Source organism: Theropithecus gelada, chromosome 14, assembly GCF_003255815.1.
Source record: "Theropithecus gelada isolate Dixy chromosome 14, Tgel_1.0, whole genome shotgun sequence".
Classification (NCBI taxonomy): Eukaryota; Metazoa; Chordata; class Mammalia; order Primates; family Cercopithecidae; genus Theropithecus; species Theropithecus gelada.
Genome location: NC_037682.1, coordinates 13,028,932 through 13,042,885, shown reverse-complemented (window position 1 = coordinate 13,042,885; position 13,954 = coordinate 13,028,932). Strand labels below are relative to the sequence as shown.

At 49.4% G+C, this 13,954-nt stretch overlaps 1 protein-coding gene across 1 annotated transcript in view; it reads right to left on the bottom strand.

Moving 5' to 3' along the window:
• Nucleotides 1–2,423: 2,423 nt before the first annotated feature.
• Nucleotides 2,424–13,954, bottom strand: part of VWCE (von Willebrand factor C and EGF domains) — a 38,563-nt gene continuing 27,032 nt past the window's right edge. Inside the window, exons 15-20 of the mRNA XM_025357063.1 lie at nt 13,058–13,154; nt 11,603–11,685; nt 9,221–9,311; nt 9,055–9,137; nt 8,587–8,677; nt 2,424–3,431 (exon numbers count right to left, since the gene is read on the bottom strand). Coding sequence (XP_025212848.1) covers nt 2,794–3,431; nt 8,587–8,677; nt 9,055–9,137; nt 9,221–9,311; nt 11,603–11,685; nt 13,058–13,154 — 1,083 coding nt within the window. The 3' untranslated portion in view covers nt 2,424–2,793. The remainder of the gene's footprint in view (nt 3,432–8,586; nt 8,678–9,054; nt 9,138–9,220; nt 9,312–11,602; nt 11,686–13,057; nt 13,155–13,954) is intronic.

Sequence of the window (13,954 nt, the reverse complement as noted above, 5' to 3'; positions counted from 1 at the left end):
ATTATCACACGTCAATGTCACAACTCCATCAAGCAGGCCTGTTATTATCCCCATTGTCCAAATAAGGGAGCAAAAGCCAGGCATGATGGCTCATGCTTGTAATCCCAGCACTTTGGGAGGCCAAGGCGGGCAGATCACCTGAGGTCAGTTTGAGACCAGCCTGGCCAACGTGGTGAAACCCTGTCTCTACTAAAAATACAAAAACTGGGCATGGTGGTGCACGCCTGTAATTCTAGCTACTCGGGAGGCTGAGGCAGGAGAATCGCTTGAACCTGGGAGGCGGAGGTTGCAGTGAGCCAAGATCACGTCACTGCACTCCAGCCTGGGTGACAGAGCACGACTCCATCTCAAAAAATAATAAGGGAGCAGAGACCTAATATCCCACAGCTAGTCCAGCAGAGCGAGGTTCACACTTGAGTTTCATAGGCCCCAGACTTCACTCATGACCATGACCCTTTGTATCTTACTGGACAAAACAGTCTCTTAAGTCCTTTGCCTCTCCACACTCTTTGGTTTCCATGCTCCTATCTCCCACATTCATTATTCCTGCCACCATGCTCAGGTGAGGCCTGACTACACTGTCATCCCGACTGGATACCAGGTTGCCTTTGCAGCCAGGGAACACTTCAGCAGACGCTTCGCCCTGGGACACAGAGTGAGCAGCAGGATAGAGAAGGGCTCAGAAGAGGGCGGCCTCGGCAAAGTGATAGGCCATGCCCTGGGGGTGCTTTCACTCCGCAGCCTCCATGGGTTTCAGTGGCAGCAAGTGTGGGGCCACATGCCTGTAATCCCAGTACTCAGGGAGGCTGAAGTGGGAGGATTACTTGAGCATAGGAGTTCAAGACCAGTCTAGGCAACACAGCGAGACCCCGTTTCTACAAAAATTTTTTTAAAATTAGACAGGCGTGGTGGCATGTGCCTCTAATCCCACCCACTCGGGAAGCTGGGGTGGGAGGAAGGCTTGAGCCCATGAAGTTGAGGCTGCAGTGAGCCCTGATCATGCCACTACACTCCAGCCTGGGTGACAGGGCAACACCCTGTCTCAAAAAAAAAAAAAAAAATGGTAGCAAGTGGTGACTTGGTGACAGGGCAGCTTCTGCTTCCTAGCCCCACATCACTTCCCTTATCACAAATCCTCATTCCCCCATTCATGATGGCACCGTCCTCTTCCCATCTCTCATGCACACTGTGCTGCACTGCTCAGATCCCCCTGCTAGGACTGAAGGATCAATCTCCGCAGAAAGCCCTGCCCCGTGGCCCCAGCTCAGGACAGCTCTGAAGGGCCAGCCTAGCCCCAGAGCTCCCAGAGGGGGCTGGCTGGGGCTTCGAGAAGGCCCAGCAGCCCTACTCTCCCTCCCCGCTCCTTCCCCTCTGCCCACAGGTGTTCATGCTGAAAACACGTCTTAAGAAACTGCTGGCCCGGCTGGGTGCGGTGGCTCACGCCTGTCATCCCAGCACTTTGGGAGGCCAAGGCAGGCAGATCACCTGAGGTCAGGAGTTCAAGACCAGCCTAGCCAACATGGTGAAACCCCATGTCTACTAAAAATACAAAAACTTAGCCGGGTGTTGTGGTGGGTGCCTGTAATCCCAGCTACTCAGGAGGCTGAGGCAGGAGAACTGCTTGAACCCGGGAGGCAGAGGTTGCAGTGAGCCAAGGCCTCACCATTGCTCTCTAGCCTGGGCAACAAGAGTGAAACTCCGTGTCAAAAAAGAAACTGCTGGCCTGTCATTTAGTCTCAGAGATTCCTTCCCAGAAGCAAGTCCCCTCCATCATCTTTTCCCTTCTCACTGTGGAAGCCCCCCAGTGTCTGCATGGTATTCCATGGTATACATACTATGCAGCCATAAAAAAGAATGAGATCATGTCCTTTGCAGGAACATGAATGGAGCTGGAGGCCACTATCCTTAGCAAAGTTATGCAGGAAGAGAAAACCAAATACGGCATGTTCTCATTTATAAGTGGGAGCTAAATGATGAGAACACATGCACACATAAAGGCAAACAGCACACACTGGGGTCTACGGAGGGGTGGAGGGAGGGTAGAGGGAGAGACTTAGGAAAAATAACGAATGAGTACTAAGCTTAATCCCTGGGTGATGAAATAATATAATCTGTATGACAAACCCCTGTGACACGAGTTTAACTATATAATAAACCTGCACATGTACCCCTGAACTTAAAATAAAAGTAAAAAAAAGAAACAGAAACTAAAATCATGATCTTGGGGAAAAAAATAAAAAGAAGTCTCCCAATATAAAAGACCACCAAGTGCTTACAGGAGACCCTTCCCCAGCCCAGTCACAATTTAGTGCCAGCTTTTCTCCCCAGCAGTGGGGTAAAGGTGGGTGCTCACTAACCACCTGTGGGCTTGGGGCCACGTTTCCCACCTTCCCACAGGTAAGTGGTGAATGAGCAGTGCAGCCTGGGGAAACCGAGACAACCTTTAATCAGGAAACCTCAGGGGGACGCATGACACCTGGCGGTACAGTCCCAGTGAGTGGAATCCCAGCCGGACGCGACTCTTCCTCTAGGAGAACTTGGCAGCCCCCGACCCTTCTCAAAAGATGAGCTGGCCACGCGGTCCAGGGAAGATGCTGACAGTGGAAACCACTTCCTCCGTTCTTACAGCACATTCCAAACACTTCCTGGGAACAAGGTTACATCCAGCCTTGGGGGTCTTCCATCCTCACCAGGGCCCCTGCAGGAGGGAGCCCAGGCATCCCCACTAGGTTCACCCTTGGAGCCACTGGCAGAGTGTCCTCTCTCCTGAGTCTCCTGGACACAGTGACTGGCTTACATGGTGGACTCTTCCCCCTGAGAGGCCCCCACTGGGGGCTGCTGGGGGCCGTGGTGGGTGGTGGCTGCAAGGGCTGCAGAGAGTCTAGAGGTGGTGGAAGAAAGCGTGCGAGTCCCGAGGAGGGTGATGGGGGTCTTCGAGGGGCTGGGGTCCATCATGGAAAGTGCTGAAGCTTCTGTCAGGAGGGTGGCAGGCAGAGGAGGCCACCTGGATGCTATCTGGGCCCCAGAGGCTGAGAATGAGTGCTCTGGAGTCACAGGAGGTGGCTGAGGAGCCCCTGGGGAAGCTAGAGGTAGAGTGGGGGCTCCTGGAGGGGTCGAAGGCCCTGGTGAGAGTCGAGGGGAGGCGCCAGGCTCCCCTGGGAAAGTGCCTGTGGGCCCCAAAGCGGGTGAGTGTAGACCAAGAGCTCCTGCTGGGCTTGCAGGTAAAGACTGTGTTTTTGTCAAGTTCGTTCTTAAAAGGAGCTGAAGTAGATGGAGCGCCGGCCTTGAGAGTGATGCTATTGGGGTCCCAGTGCAGGAGCTACAGTTGACAGGGGCCTCAGTGTCTCCATGCAGGCTCCTAGCAGCTTTGCTGAACGCCACATTTCCGTGAGCGGAGAGCCCCTGCTTTTCTTCCAGAGGAGAAAGGGAATCTAGAGAGAGGAGGGCGAAACGAGATGCACAATGGTTCTCTCCAGTGGCCAAGGTGGCTCTGGGACAAGGTACGCCAGGGACACCCAAGCTCTGTCCTCGGAGGGGCCTCAGCACACCTGGTGAGGACCGGCTAGCTCCTGCCTCCAGGAAGGGAAGACTGAAGGAGCCATGAACGGAGGGAGGCAGGCAGTTAGTTGTGTGACCTCACGCAAGGCATGCAACTCCCCTGGGCCTCTGTTTCCTCATCTGTAAAATGGGCACAGCAGTAAGGACCGAGTGTGAATGAAAGTGTGCATGGAGAGTCTCAGCCTAAACCTCAATGTGAACTATAGACACTGGATGTCAATGACATGTCAGTGTCAGTGCGGGATCACCGATTATAACAAACATGCCACACTGGTGTGGGGTGCTAATAGGGGGCGATGCTGTGGCGTGTGGAGTCCGAGACATATGGGAACTCTCTACGTTCCACTCAATTTTGCCATGAGCCTCAAACTGTTCTAAAAAATAGTTTCTTTGAAGAATTTTTAGAAAAGTCTCAGTCTAGGGCTTGGTACATCATAAAGGCTCAGCATACAAGGAGAAAATAAACACAGATGTGCCTCGACTTACAATAGGGTCACATCCCAATAAACCTGTAAATCAAAAATGCATTTCTGACCAAGCACAGTGGCTCACGCCTGTAATCCCAACACTTTGAGAAGCCAAGGCGGGCGGATCACCTGAGGTCAGGAGTTCGAGACCAGCCTGGTCAATATGGTGAAACCCCATCTCTACTAAAAATACAAAAATTAGCCGGACATGGTGGTGTGTTCCTGTAGTCCCAGCTACTCGGGAGGCTGAGGCACGAGAATCACTTGAACCCGGGTGGCAGAGGCTGCAGTGAGCAGAGATCATGCCACTGTACTCCAGCCTGGGAGACAGAGCAGGACTCCGTTTCACCAAAAAAACCAAAAAGGCTTTTTTTTTTTTTCCTTCTTTGAGACAGGTTCTCACTCTGTTGTCCAGGCTGGAGTGCAGTGGTGTGAACATGGCTCACTGCACCCTAGACCTCCTGGGCTCAAGTGATCCTCCCACGTTGGCTCTCCTAGTCGCTGGGACCACAGTCACATGCTACCATACCTGGCTAGTATTTATTTATTTTATATTTTATTTTATTTTACTTTACTTTTTACTTTACTTTACTTTTACTTTATTTTAGTAGAGACAGGATCCTACTTTGTTGCCCAGGCTGGTCTCAAACTCCTGAGCTCAAGTGATCCTCCTGCCTCAGTCTCCCAAAGTGCTGGGATTATCAGCGTGATCCACGGTGCCCAGCAAAAATGCATTTAATACAGCTCACTTCCTGAACCCTGGCCAACCTTATGTGTGTTCAGAACACTTACATTGGCCTACAGTTGGGCAAAATCATCTAAGTCAAATCCTATTTTTTTAATAAAGTGCTGAATATCCATGTGTCACATATTGATAACCCAGAAAAACATCAAAATTCAAAATACAGCAAAATTTTGATGGTTTTGTACCTTGTAAAGTCAAAAAATCATTAAGATAAACCACCAGAAAGTCAGGAATCATTTGTGAAAAAAGGAAGAAGCTCAGCAAAAAGAAAATGAAGAGTGAAGAAGCAAAAAAAGAAAGAGTATCAGGCCAGGCACAGTGGCTCATGCCCATAATCCCAGCATTCTGGGAGGCCGGGTGGAAGGATCACTTGAGGTCATGAGCTTGAGACCATCCTGGCCAACATGGTGAAACCCCATCTCTACTAAAAATACACAAATTAGCAAGGCATGGTGGTGCCTGTAGTTCAGCTACTCGGGAGGCTGAGGCAGGAGAGTTGCTGGAACCTGGGAGATGCAGGTTGCAGTGAGCCAAGATGATGCCACTGCACTCCAGCCTGGACAACAGAGCGAGACTCCATCTCAAAAAAAAAAAAAAAGAAGAAGAAAGAGTATCAAAGGTATGATCAAGGAAAAATCAGATGTTGTCAAGCACATAGAAAACTGGAATGATTATATTTTAAAAATCAACTATTCGTATTAATAGATGGTTGCATAACTCTAAAAATACGCTTAAAATGATTGAATCATATACTTTAAATGTGTGAACGTATGATATATGAACTATATCCTAAGAAAGCTGTTATACTTTTAAAAAATCATCAAAAGAGGCTGGGCTCGGTGGCTCATGCCTATAATCTCAACAGTTTGGGAGGCCAAGGCGGGACGATCGCTTGAGTCCAGGAGTTGGGACCAGCCTGGGCAACACAGCAAGATAGTGTCTCTAAAAAAATAAAATAAAATAATTAGCCAAGCGTTTATCACTTCATGGGCTTGGAAATAAAACAAAAAATTAGCCAGGCATGGTGACACGCACCTGTAGTCCCAGCTACTTGTGAGACTGAAGTAGGAGGATTGCTTGAGCCCAGGGGGTCGAGGCTACAGTGAGCTGTGATCACACCACTGCAGTCCAGCCTGGGCAACAGAGTGAGACCCTGTCTCCAAAAAAAAAAAAAAAAAAAAATCATCAAAAGAAAACATATTCTACTTTAATAAAAAGTTGTTTTCCCTTAAAGGGAGTTCTTGTTAATAAGAAGTATGTGGTAAACATAACATGTTTCAAGAGAAGGAGCTGGGCTCTGGAGGTTACCTCTTTGTTTTGTTTTTGTTTGAGACAGAGTCTTGCTCTGTTGCCCAGGCTGGAGGGCAGGGGGCAGTCTCAGCTTACTGCAACTTCCATCTCCCAGGTTCAAGCAATTCTCCTGCCTCAGCCTCCCAAATAGCTGAGATTACAGGCGTGCATCAACATGCCCAGCTAATTTTTCTACTTTTAGTAGAGACAGGGTTTCACCACATTGGACAGGCTGGTCTCTAACTCCTGGCCTCAGGGGATCCGCCCACATCAGCCTCCCAAAGTGCTGGAATTACAGGCATGAGCCACCATGCCAGGCCTGGAGGTCACCTCTTTGGGCCTCAGTTTCCCCATGTGGAGGTAGGAGGGCAGGATGGGGAAGAGCACAGGATAGGAAATAAGAGAGACCTAGGCTTAAGTCTTACACACCAACTAGAAACTTAACTTCTTTGAGCCTCCATTTCCCCACCTGCAAAATGGGGAACATGGCAGCCACGCTGGAACATTCCATGAACATTTAAATGAGGTAATACATTTAAGGTATAAAATGCTGAGTAAACTGCCTGGCATGTTAGCTAGCCATCAGTCTCTAGACAGTCAGGGGACTAATATCCACTAGCATGCAGAGAAGTTTGTGGTGGTTACAATGAAGTACAATCTATGATGTCCCCAACATGATGGATTTAAAGGCTCAGTGGATATTCCCGGTGCCACCCGCCCTAAAAGCTCATCATCCACAGATCTGAAGAGCTGCCCCCGAAAAGAGAGCATACTCTTCGAAAGGTCAAAGGAGTTAAACAAATATTTTATAAAAAAGGAAATTCAGGCCACCATCAGTGAAAAAAATCCCTGTCTTCCTAGAAGTTTAAAAAACATAAAATAGATCCAGCAATCCCACTGCTGAGTATTTACCCAGAAGATTTAAAGTCAGTTTGGAGAAGACAGCTGCACTCCTGTGTTCACTATGACACTATTCACAGTAGCCAAGCTACGGAACCAACCTAAGTGTCCGTTAATAGTACTTCATTGTGTGCATATACCACATTTCTTTATCCAGAATGGAATATTATTTAGCCTTTTAAAACAAGGATGGCCGGGCGCGGTGGCTCAAGCCTGTAATCCCAGCACTTTGGGAGGCCGAGACGGGCGGATCACGAGGTCAGGAGATCGAGACCATCCTGGCTAACACAGTGAAACCCCATCTCTACTAAAAATACAAAAACTTAGCCGGGCGAGGTGGCAGGCGCCTGTAGTCCCAGCTACTCGGGAGGCTGAGGCAGGAGAATGGCGTGAACCCGGGAGGTGGAGCTTGCAGTGAGCTGAGATCCGGCCACTGCACTCCAGCCTGGGTGACAGAGTGAGACTCCGTCTCAAAAAAAAATAATAATAATAAAATAAATAAATAAATAAAACAAGGAAATGACAGGCTCACGCCTGTAATCCCAGCACTTTGGGAGGCCGAAGGGGGCGGATCACTTAAGGTCAGAAGTTCGAGACCAGCCTGACAAACATGGTGAAACCTTATCTCTACTAAAAATACAAAAATTAGCCGGGCGTGGTGGTATGCGCCTATAATCCCAGCTATTCAGGAGGCTGAGGCACGAGAATCACTTGAACCTGGGAGGCGGAAGTTGAAGTGAGCTGAGATAGCGCCACTGCACTCCAGCCTGGGTGACAGAGTAAGAATCCTCAAAAAAAAGAAAAAGGAAATTCTGTCATTTGCAACAACATGGATGAAATTGGAGGACATTTTGCTAAGCGAAATAAGCCAGACACACAAAGACAACCATTGCAAAATCTCAGTTTTATGTGGAATCCAAAATGATTGAACCCAAAGAAGCAGAGAGTAGAATCGTGGTTACGGAGGCTGGTGGCGGCGAGGGGAATGGGGAGATGATTGTCAAAGGGTACAAAATCTCAGTGGGACAGGAGGAATATGTGTTGTGTTTTGTGTTGTTTAGAGACAGTGTCTCTCTGTGGCCCCGGCTGGAGTACAGTGGCATCAGTTGTTGGGAATCAATCCACTGTCCTATCTAAAAGCATCGACTCCAGGCTGAAATTCTGGCTTTACCACCAATCAGCTATGTGAACTCAAGCACAGCACTTCACCTCCCTGGGTCTGTTCCTCACCTGGCACAGGATGACAGGAGTATTGCAGGGGTATAGACATGAGGTGTCGCGGCACACAGTGGGTGCTCAATGCATGTTAGAGATTACTCTTCTGTAAAACGGACTTAGTTCCCATGTTGTAATTTAAAATAAAGAAGAAAGCAGAGGAAGAGATTAAGAAAGGAGATAAAGAAGAAAAAGGGAGTACAAATAAACAAACACCATCGTGTGTGGCATCATGAGCATGGGACGAGGGTCAGCAGGTCACAGCACAGCTGTACAACCTTGCACGAGCTGTGTTCCCTCTCTGAGCCTGGCTTTCTCTCATCCGGCCCTTTATAAGTTCTACGTACTGGGGAAGAAAAGCAAGATGGAATAAAATGGTGGAGACACTCCAGGACCCAGAGGCCCACTTACCTGGGCAGGAAGAGCAACAGTCCCCAGGGAGCAGGGCAGGGTCAGCACAGGCCCGCTGGCAGGGAATCTTCTCGCAGCTCACCTCTCCCAGCTGGGGAAGCAGAAGGACCCCCATGAGGAAGCCCAGAGCATCTTGCCTGCCCTGGGCAGTGCCCTCAAGGGCCTCTTGCACCAGCAGCAGGACCCATGGAAAGATCCCGGGACAGAGGCTGCAGTGCCTGAGCCCTCGCCTGGAGAACAGGTAAAGCCAGCCATGGCAGGACCCCCTTAGGGAAACCACTTCTCCCTCTGGACTTTCACAGAGGGAGAGATGGTCAAAACCACAGATATTCTGGCAGTTAATTAAAGGTGGAGGATGGCAGGAGGATGGACTTATGCCAGCTAAGGGGCTCCATGTTTTGCAAAGGGACAAAAGGCAAGAAGCCGCCCTCTTCTGGGGCTGCTCTTGGGTTCCCAGGCCCAGCTCACCTGGCACGTGCACCTGGTGCAGGGTTCATCATCCAAGCTGAACACCTGGCCATTCGCCACCTTCCTTCCCTCGTAGTTGCAGTCTGTGGAGGCAGAGGAGACAGGAGCCCATGAGAGCCAAGGCCTGGCCGGGAGCCTCACACGTGGGGTAGCTGGTCCCACTCACCTCGGCACACGGGACAGCACTCCCCGTCAGGGTGGAAAGGGTAGGTACAGGTGATGGGGCAGTCCACGGGGGAACAGGCCACTGAGCCCAGCTGCAAGACACAGAAAACACACAAGGCCCTCGGTTCAGGGCAGCTGATGAGACCCTCAGGAAAATGCCGCTCCTATAGCCACTGAGTGCTCATCAGAAGGATCAACACTGTGGGAGGAGTCCATGGTGGGACAGTGGAGCAGGGGGCACGTTTTCTCTGTTGGGGTCCATCTTCCCACTAGAATTCAAGCCCCTCAAAGGTAAGAACATGGCCCTGTCCACGGAGTGCATCTGTTAACAGATGCCTGTCGCATGAACTGCCCAGAAAAGATGAGCACCAAAACCCAAGAGAGGAAGATCCAGGGGCCAAAGTTCCCCAAAGCCCGAGGCTGAGAACAATTGGGGCCTACGTGCAGTGGGTCACTCAGGGTAAGTAGCCCAGGGCTGTTTACATGCACAGGGCTGTTTACCCTAAGTTTCTCAATCTTTCTGCAGATCGTGTCCCTTGTCACGCATGCACTCTGCTGAGGCTCACAGATCACCAAAGGAGTATTGCATCTGTACCCACGCCAGCAAAGCAGCGTCATCCCACATTCAGACCGTCAGCATAATAAGCATTAAGAATTTTTTGCCCGGAGCGGTGGCTCACTCCTGTAATTCCAACATTTTGGGAGGCCCAGGCGGGCAGATCACTTGAGGTCAGGAGTTCGAGACCAGCCTGGCCAACATGGCAAAACTCTGACTTTACTAAAAGTACAAAAATTAGCCGGGCGTGGTGGCACGCACCTGTAATCCCAGCTACTCAGGAGGCTGAGACAGGAGAATTGCTTGAACGTGGGAGGCAGAGGTTGCAGTGAGCCAAGATTGTGCCACTGCACTCCAGCCTGGCGACAGAGCGAGACTGTCTCAAAAAAAATAAATAAAAGAATTTTTTTTTCATCCGGGCATAGTGGCTCACACCTATAATCCAGCACTTTGGGAAGGTGAGGTAGGAGGATCACTTGAGGCCAGGAATTCAAGACCAGCCTAGGCAACACAGCAAGATTTTTTTTTTATTAAAAAAAATATTTTTAAATAATTTTAAAATTAAAAAAAAAATTTTTTATATAAAAATTTTATAAAATAAACTTTTAAAAAAGAAAAAACTTTTTGCCTGGGTGCAATGGCTCATGCCTATAATCCCAAAACCTTGGGAGGCCGAGGTGGGAGGACTGCCTGAGCCCAGAAGTTCCATACCAGCCTGAGCAATACAACATGACCCCATCTCTATGAAAAGAACGTTTTAATTAGCCAGGTGTGGCGGTAATCCTGGCTGGGTGTGATCCCACCTACTTGGGACGATCGCTTGAGCCTAGGAGTTCAAGGTTGCAGTGAGCCATGATCACACTACTGCACTTCAACCTGGGTGACAAAGCAACACCCTGTCTCAAAAAAAAAAAAAAAAAAAAAAATTTGTTTTCATTCTCCAAAAATTAAATGATACTACATGACATGCTTTTTCAGACTGACGGGCAGTATGACTCAGGAGAATACATGTGCATCTCGGAATCACAATGCTAGGGTTCCATTCTCAGTACTTTGATTAACTAGTTATGGGATCTTAAGCAAAGACTCTCTCTGTGCCTTGGTTTTCTCATCCAGAACAATGAGATGATAAATTCTGGAATGGATTAGCTGAGTGCATGCCTATGAGGGGCCTGGCACACAGCAAGAGCTTGACCATGTGGGTCTATTGAAAAGGTTCCAGTACTGGGTTCTAGGTTTGTGCGCTTCACCTCCACCCTCATCAAGAATCCCTGAGACCATCTCTAGTGGTTAACCCGGAAGCAGAGGACTTTGCCAGCCAGGTTTAAGAACATTTATCTGGGCTGGGCATGGTGGCTCATGCCCGTAATCCCAACACTTTGGGAGGCTGAGGTGGGCAGATCACCTGAGTTCAAGAGTTCAGAAACAGCCTGGCCAACATGGCGAAACCCCGTCTCTACCAAAAATACAAAAATTAGCCGTGCGTGATGGTGCATGCCTGTAGTCCCAGCTACTCGGGAGGCTGACACAGGAGATTCGCTTGAACTCGGGAGGCGGAGGTTGCAGTGAGCTGAGATTGCACCACTGCACTCCAACCTGGCAGCCTGGGTGATAAAGCAAGACTCCATCTCAAAAACAAACAAAAAAAATTTATCTGGCCCTGTCTAAAGGGTCACCCTGGGCAGGACTGGAGGGAGCTGACTTCCACCATGAACCAGAAGCATCCCTTGTCGTGGAGGTCTCTGGATTTTGCCTCTGGGATTCAGGAGCCGATGTCAGTTGTGGGGGAGTTTCCAGAGGCAGGGGTCAGATCTGGGTGGTCCATACCAGGCAGATGCAGCTCAGACATGGGTCCAGCACAGACGGGAAGGTCTCGTTGTTATAGAAGATTCTGCCTGTGTAGGTGCAGCCTGCCAGAGAGAGCACGTGCTGAGCACCAGCTGGGAGTGGCCAGGGACCAGGCTCCCCGCCAGGGCCAAGGTCAGAGGCTTATCTGGATAGCAAATGGGAGGCCATGTGCCTCCCCAGGCAGTCACCCTGGGAGTTAGGGAAGGGACGAAATGCCTGTCTGGATTGTCTCAATCGTGTATTGACTTTTTTCCCACCGGATTCAGCAAAAGGATCAAGTGTCTTGGCCTCAGTATTCTCACCCTGGAGAGTGGGGAGATTCGTCCTCTACCTCCTCACCAGGGGGGATCAGGCGGAAGGACTGGAAATACAAGGTGTGTGTGAGGCCCCCCAACTCCTCTCTGCCTTCCAAACTCAGTCAAACCACCAACCCCGCCTGTCCAGAACATTCCCCAACACCACTCCCCTCTCTGATTCCTGACAGCCCCAGAAGCCTGATCTGAGTGATGATACTATAACATACTGGTAAGTGTAAAAGCGGGTGATAAGATAGTAGGGGAAGCTTTAACAAAAAAAAAAAATATATATATATATATATATATATGTAAAATGTACATCTACTAAATGTGTGTGAGCATCACAAAAAGAGACTAGAAGGACATAAACACAAATTTAACAGTCATAATAGGTCCTTGTTAATATTTTTTATTTTTGCTCTCTGTGCTTTTTTCCTAAATTTTCTATAATGGAGTCGGGTGCGTTGGCTCACGCCTGTAATCCCAGCACTTTAGGAGGCCGAGGCAGGTAGATCACCTGAGGTCAGGAGTTCGAGACCAGCCTGGCCAATATGGTGAAACCCCGTCTCTACTAAAAATACAAAAACTAGCTGGGCGTGGTGGTGGGCGCCTGTGATCCCAGCTACTCAGAAGGCTGAAGCAGGAGAATCGCTTGAACCCGGGAGGTGGAGGGTGCAGTGAGCTGAGATTGTGCCACTGCACTCCAGCCTGGGCGACAGCGAGGCTGTCTCAAAACAAGTAAAATAAAATAAAATAAATTTTCTATAATAAAACATTACTTCTGAAATCATGGAAAAGGTAAAAATGACTATTAAAAGGCAAAAATGACTATTAAAACTTCTCTCCTCTTGCTGTTTTCCCATTGTCTCACAGGTACAGCTCCTGTACCGCCCACCTGCACTGTAAGTCCTGCATGTCTTCAGATCTGCCTCCAGCACTCAGAGGCGGCCTGACTTGGGCAAACTGTTTTACCTCAGTTTCTTTATCTGTGCAATGGGGTTGTCCCTTGGGGTTGTTAGGACAAGAGATGAAGGTTGTATAGGGCTTAGCGCAAAGGAGCCCGGTGCAGGGTGAACCTGGAGGTGGGACCCCCTGAGATGCCCTGCCCTGGGGGCTGGGGGCGGAGGCAGGGGATTACCTGCTGAACAGTCTGGGCAGCACTGTCCAGGGATCCGGATCGGGTGAGGGCAGGAGTCCACACAGTCTGTTCTCTTGCAGCTCACCGAGCCATCTGCCTGGAGGAAGGAGGAACTTCACCAAGACCCCACCGGTGACACCAGCCCCTGCCTCCCCGCCCTGCAAAAGAAACGGCAATGTAGCAACCTGGCCAAGGCTTGCCCTGAAAGGCACCATGATGCAGCTGAAAGGTGGCAGGTCCCCCTAAAGAGGACCGGTTACTTGGGAAAGGCCATGTGAGCCTTCCAGGAAGTCTACGCATCTTTAAGGAGAAGGAAAGTCAGGGCTGGGATTCTGGTCTCCTCGGCTTCCTGTAGCAGCCAAAGGCTGCACCGTTACCCCCATCCAAATCCTTTCTCACCTTTTCCCTGGAAACCTGGCTCACCGGGAACCTACAGAGTACCATAAAACATTATTTTTAGAAAAAACAATGCCACCAGAAACATCTATTTCAGAGAGCCAAAGTGCCATACAAGGTTTCTTTTCTTTTTTTTTTTTTTTAAGACAGAGTCTTACTCAATATTGCCCAGGCTGGAGTGCAATGGCGCAATCTTGGCTCACTGCAACCTCCACCTCCCTGGTTTAAACGATTTTCCTGCCTCAGTCTCCTGAGTAGCTGGGATTACAAGCACGCACCACCATGCCAGGCTAATTTTTTTATATTTAGTAGGGACGGGGTTTCACCATGTTGGTCAGGCTGGTCTTGAACTCGTGACCTCAGATCATCCCCCCATGTCGGCCTCCCAAAGTGCTGGGATTATACGCGTGAGCCACCGCACCCGGACTCTTTTTCTTTTTTTTTTTTTTTTTTTTTTTTTTTTTTTTTTTTTTTTTTTTTTTGAGACGGAGTCTCGCTCTG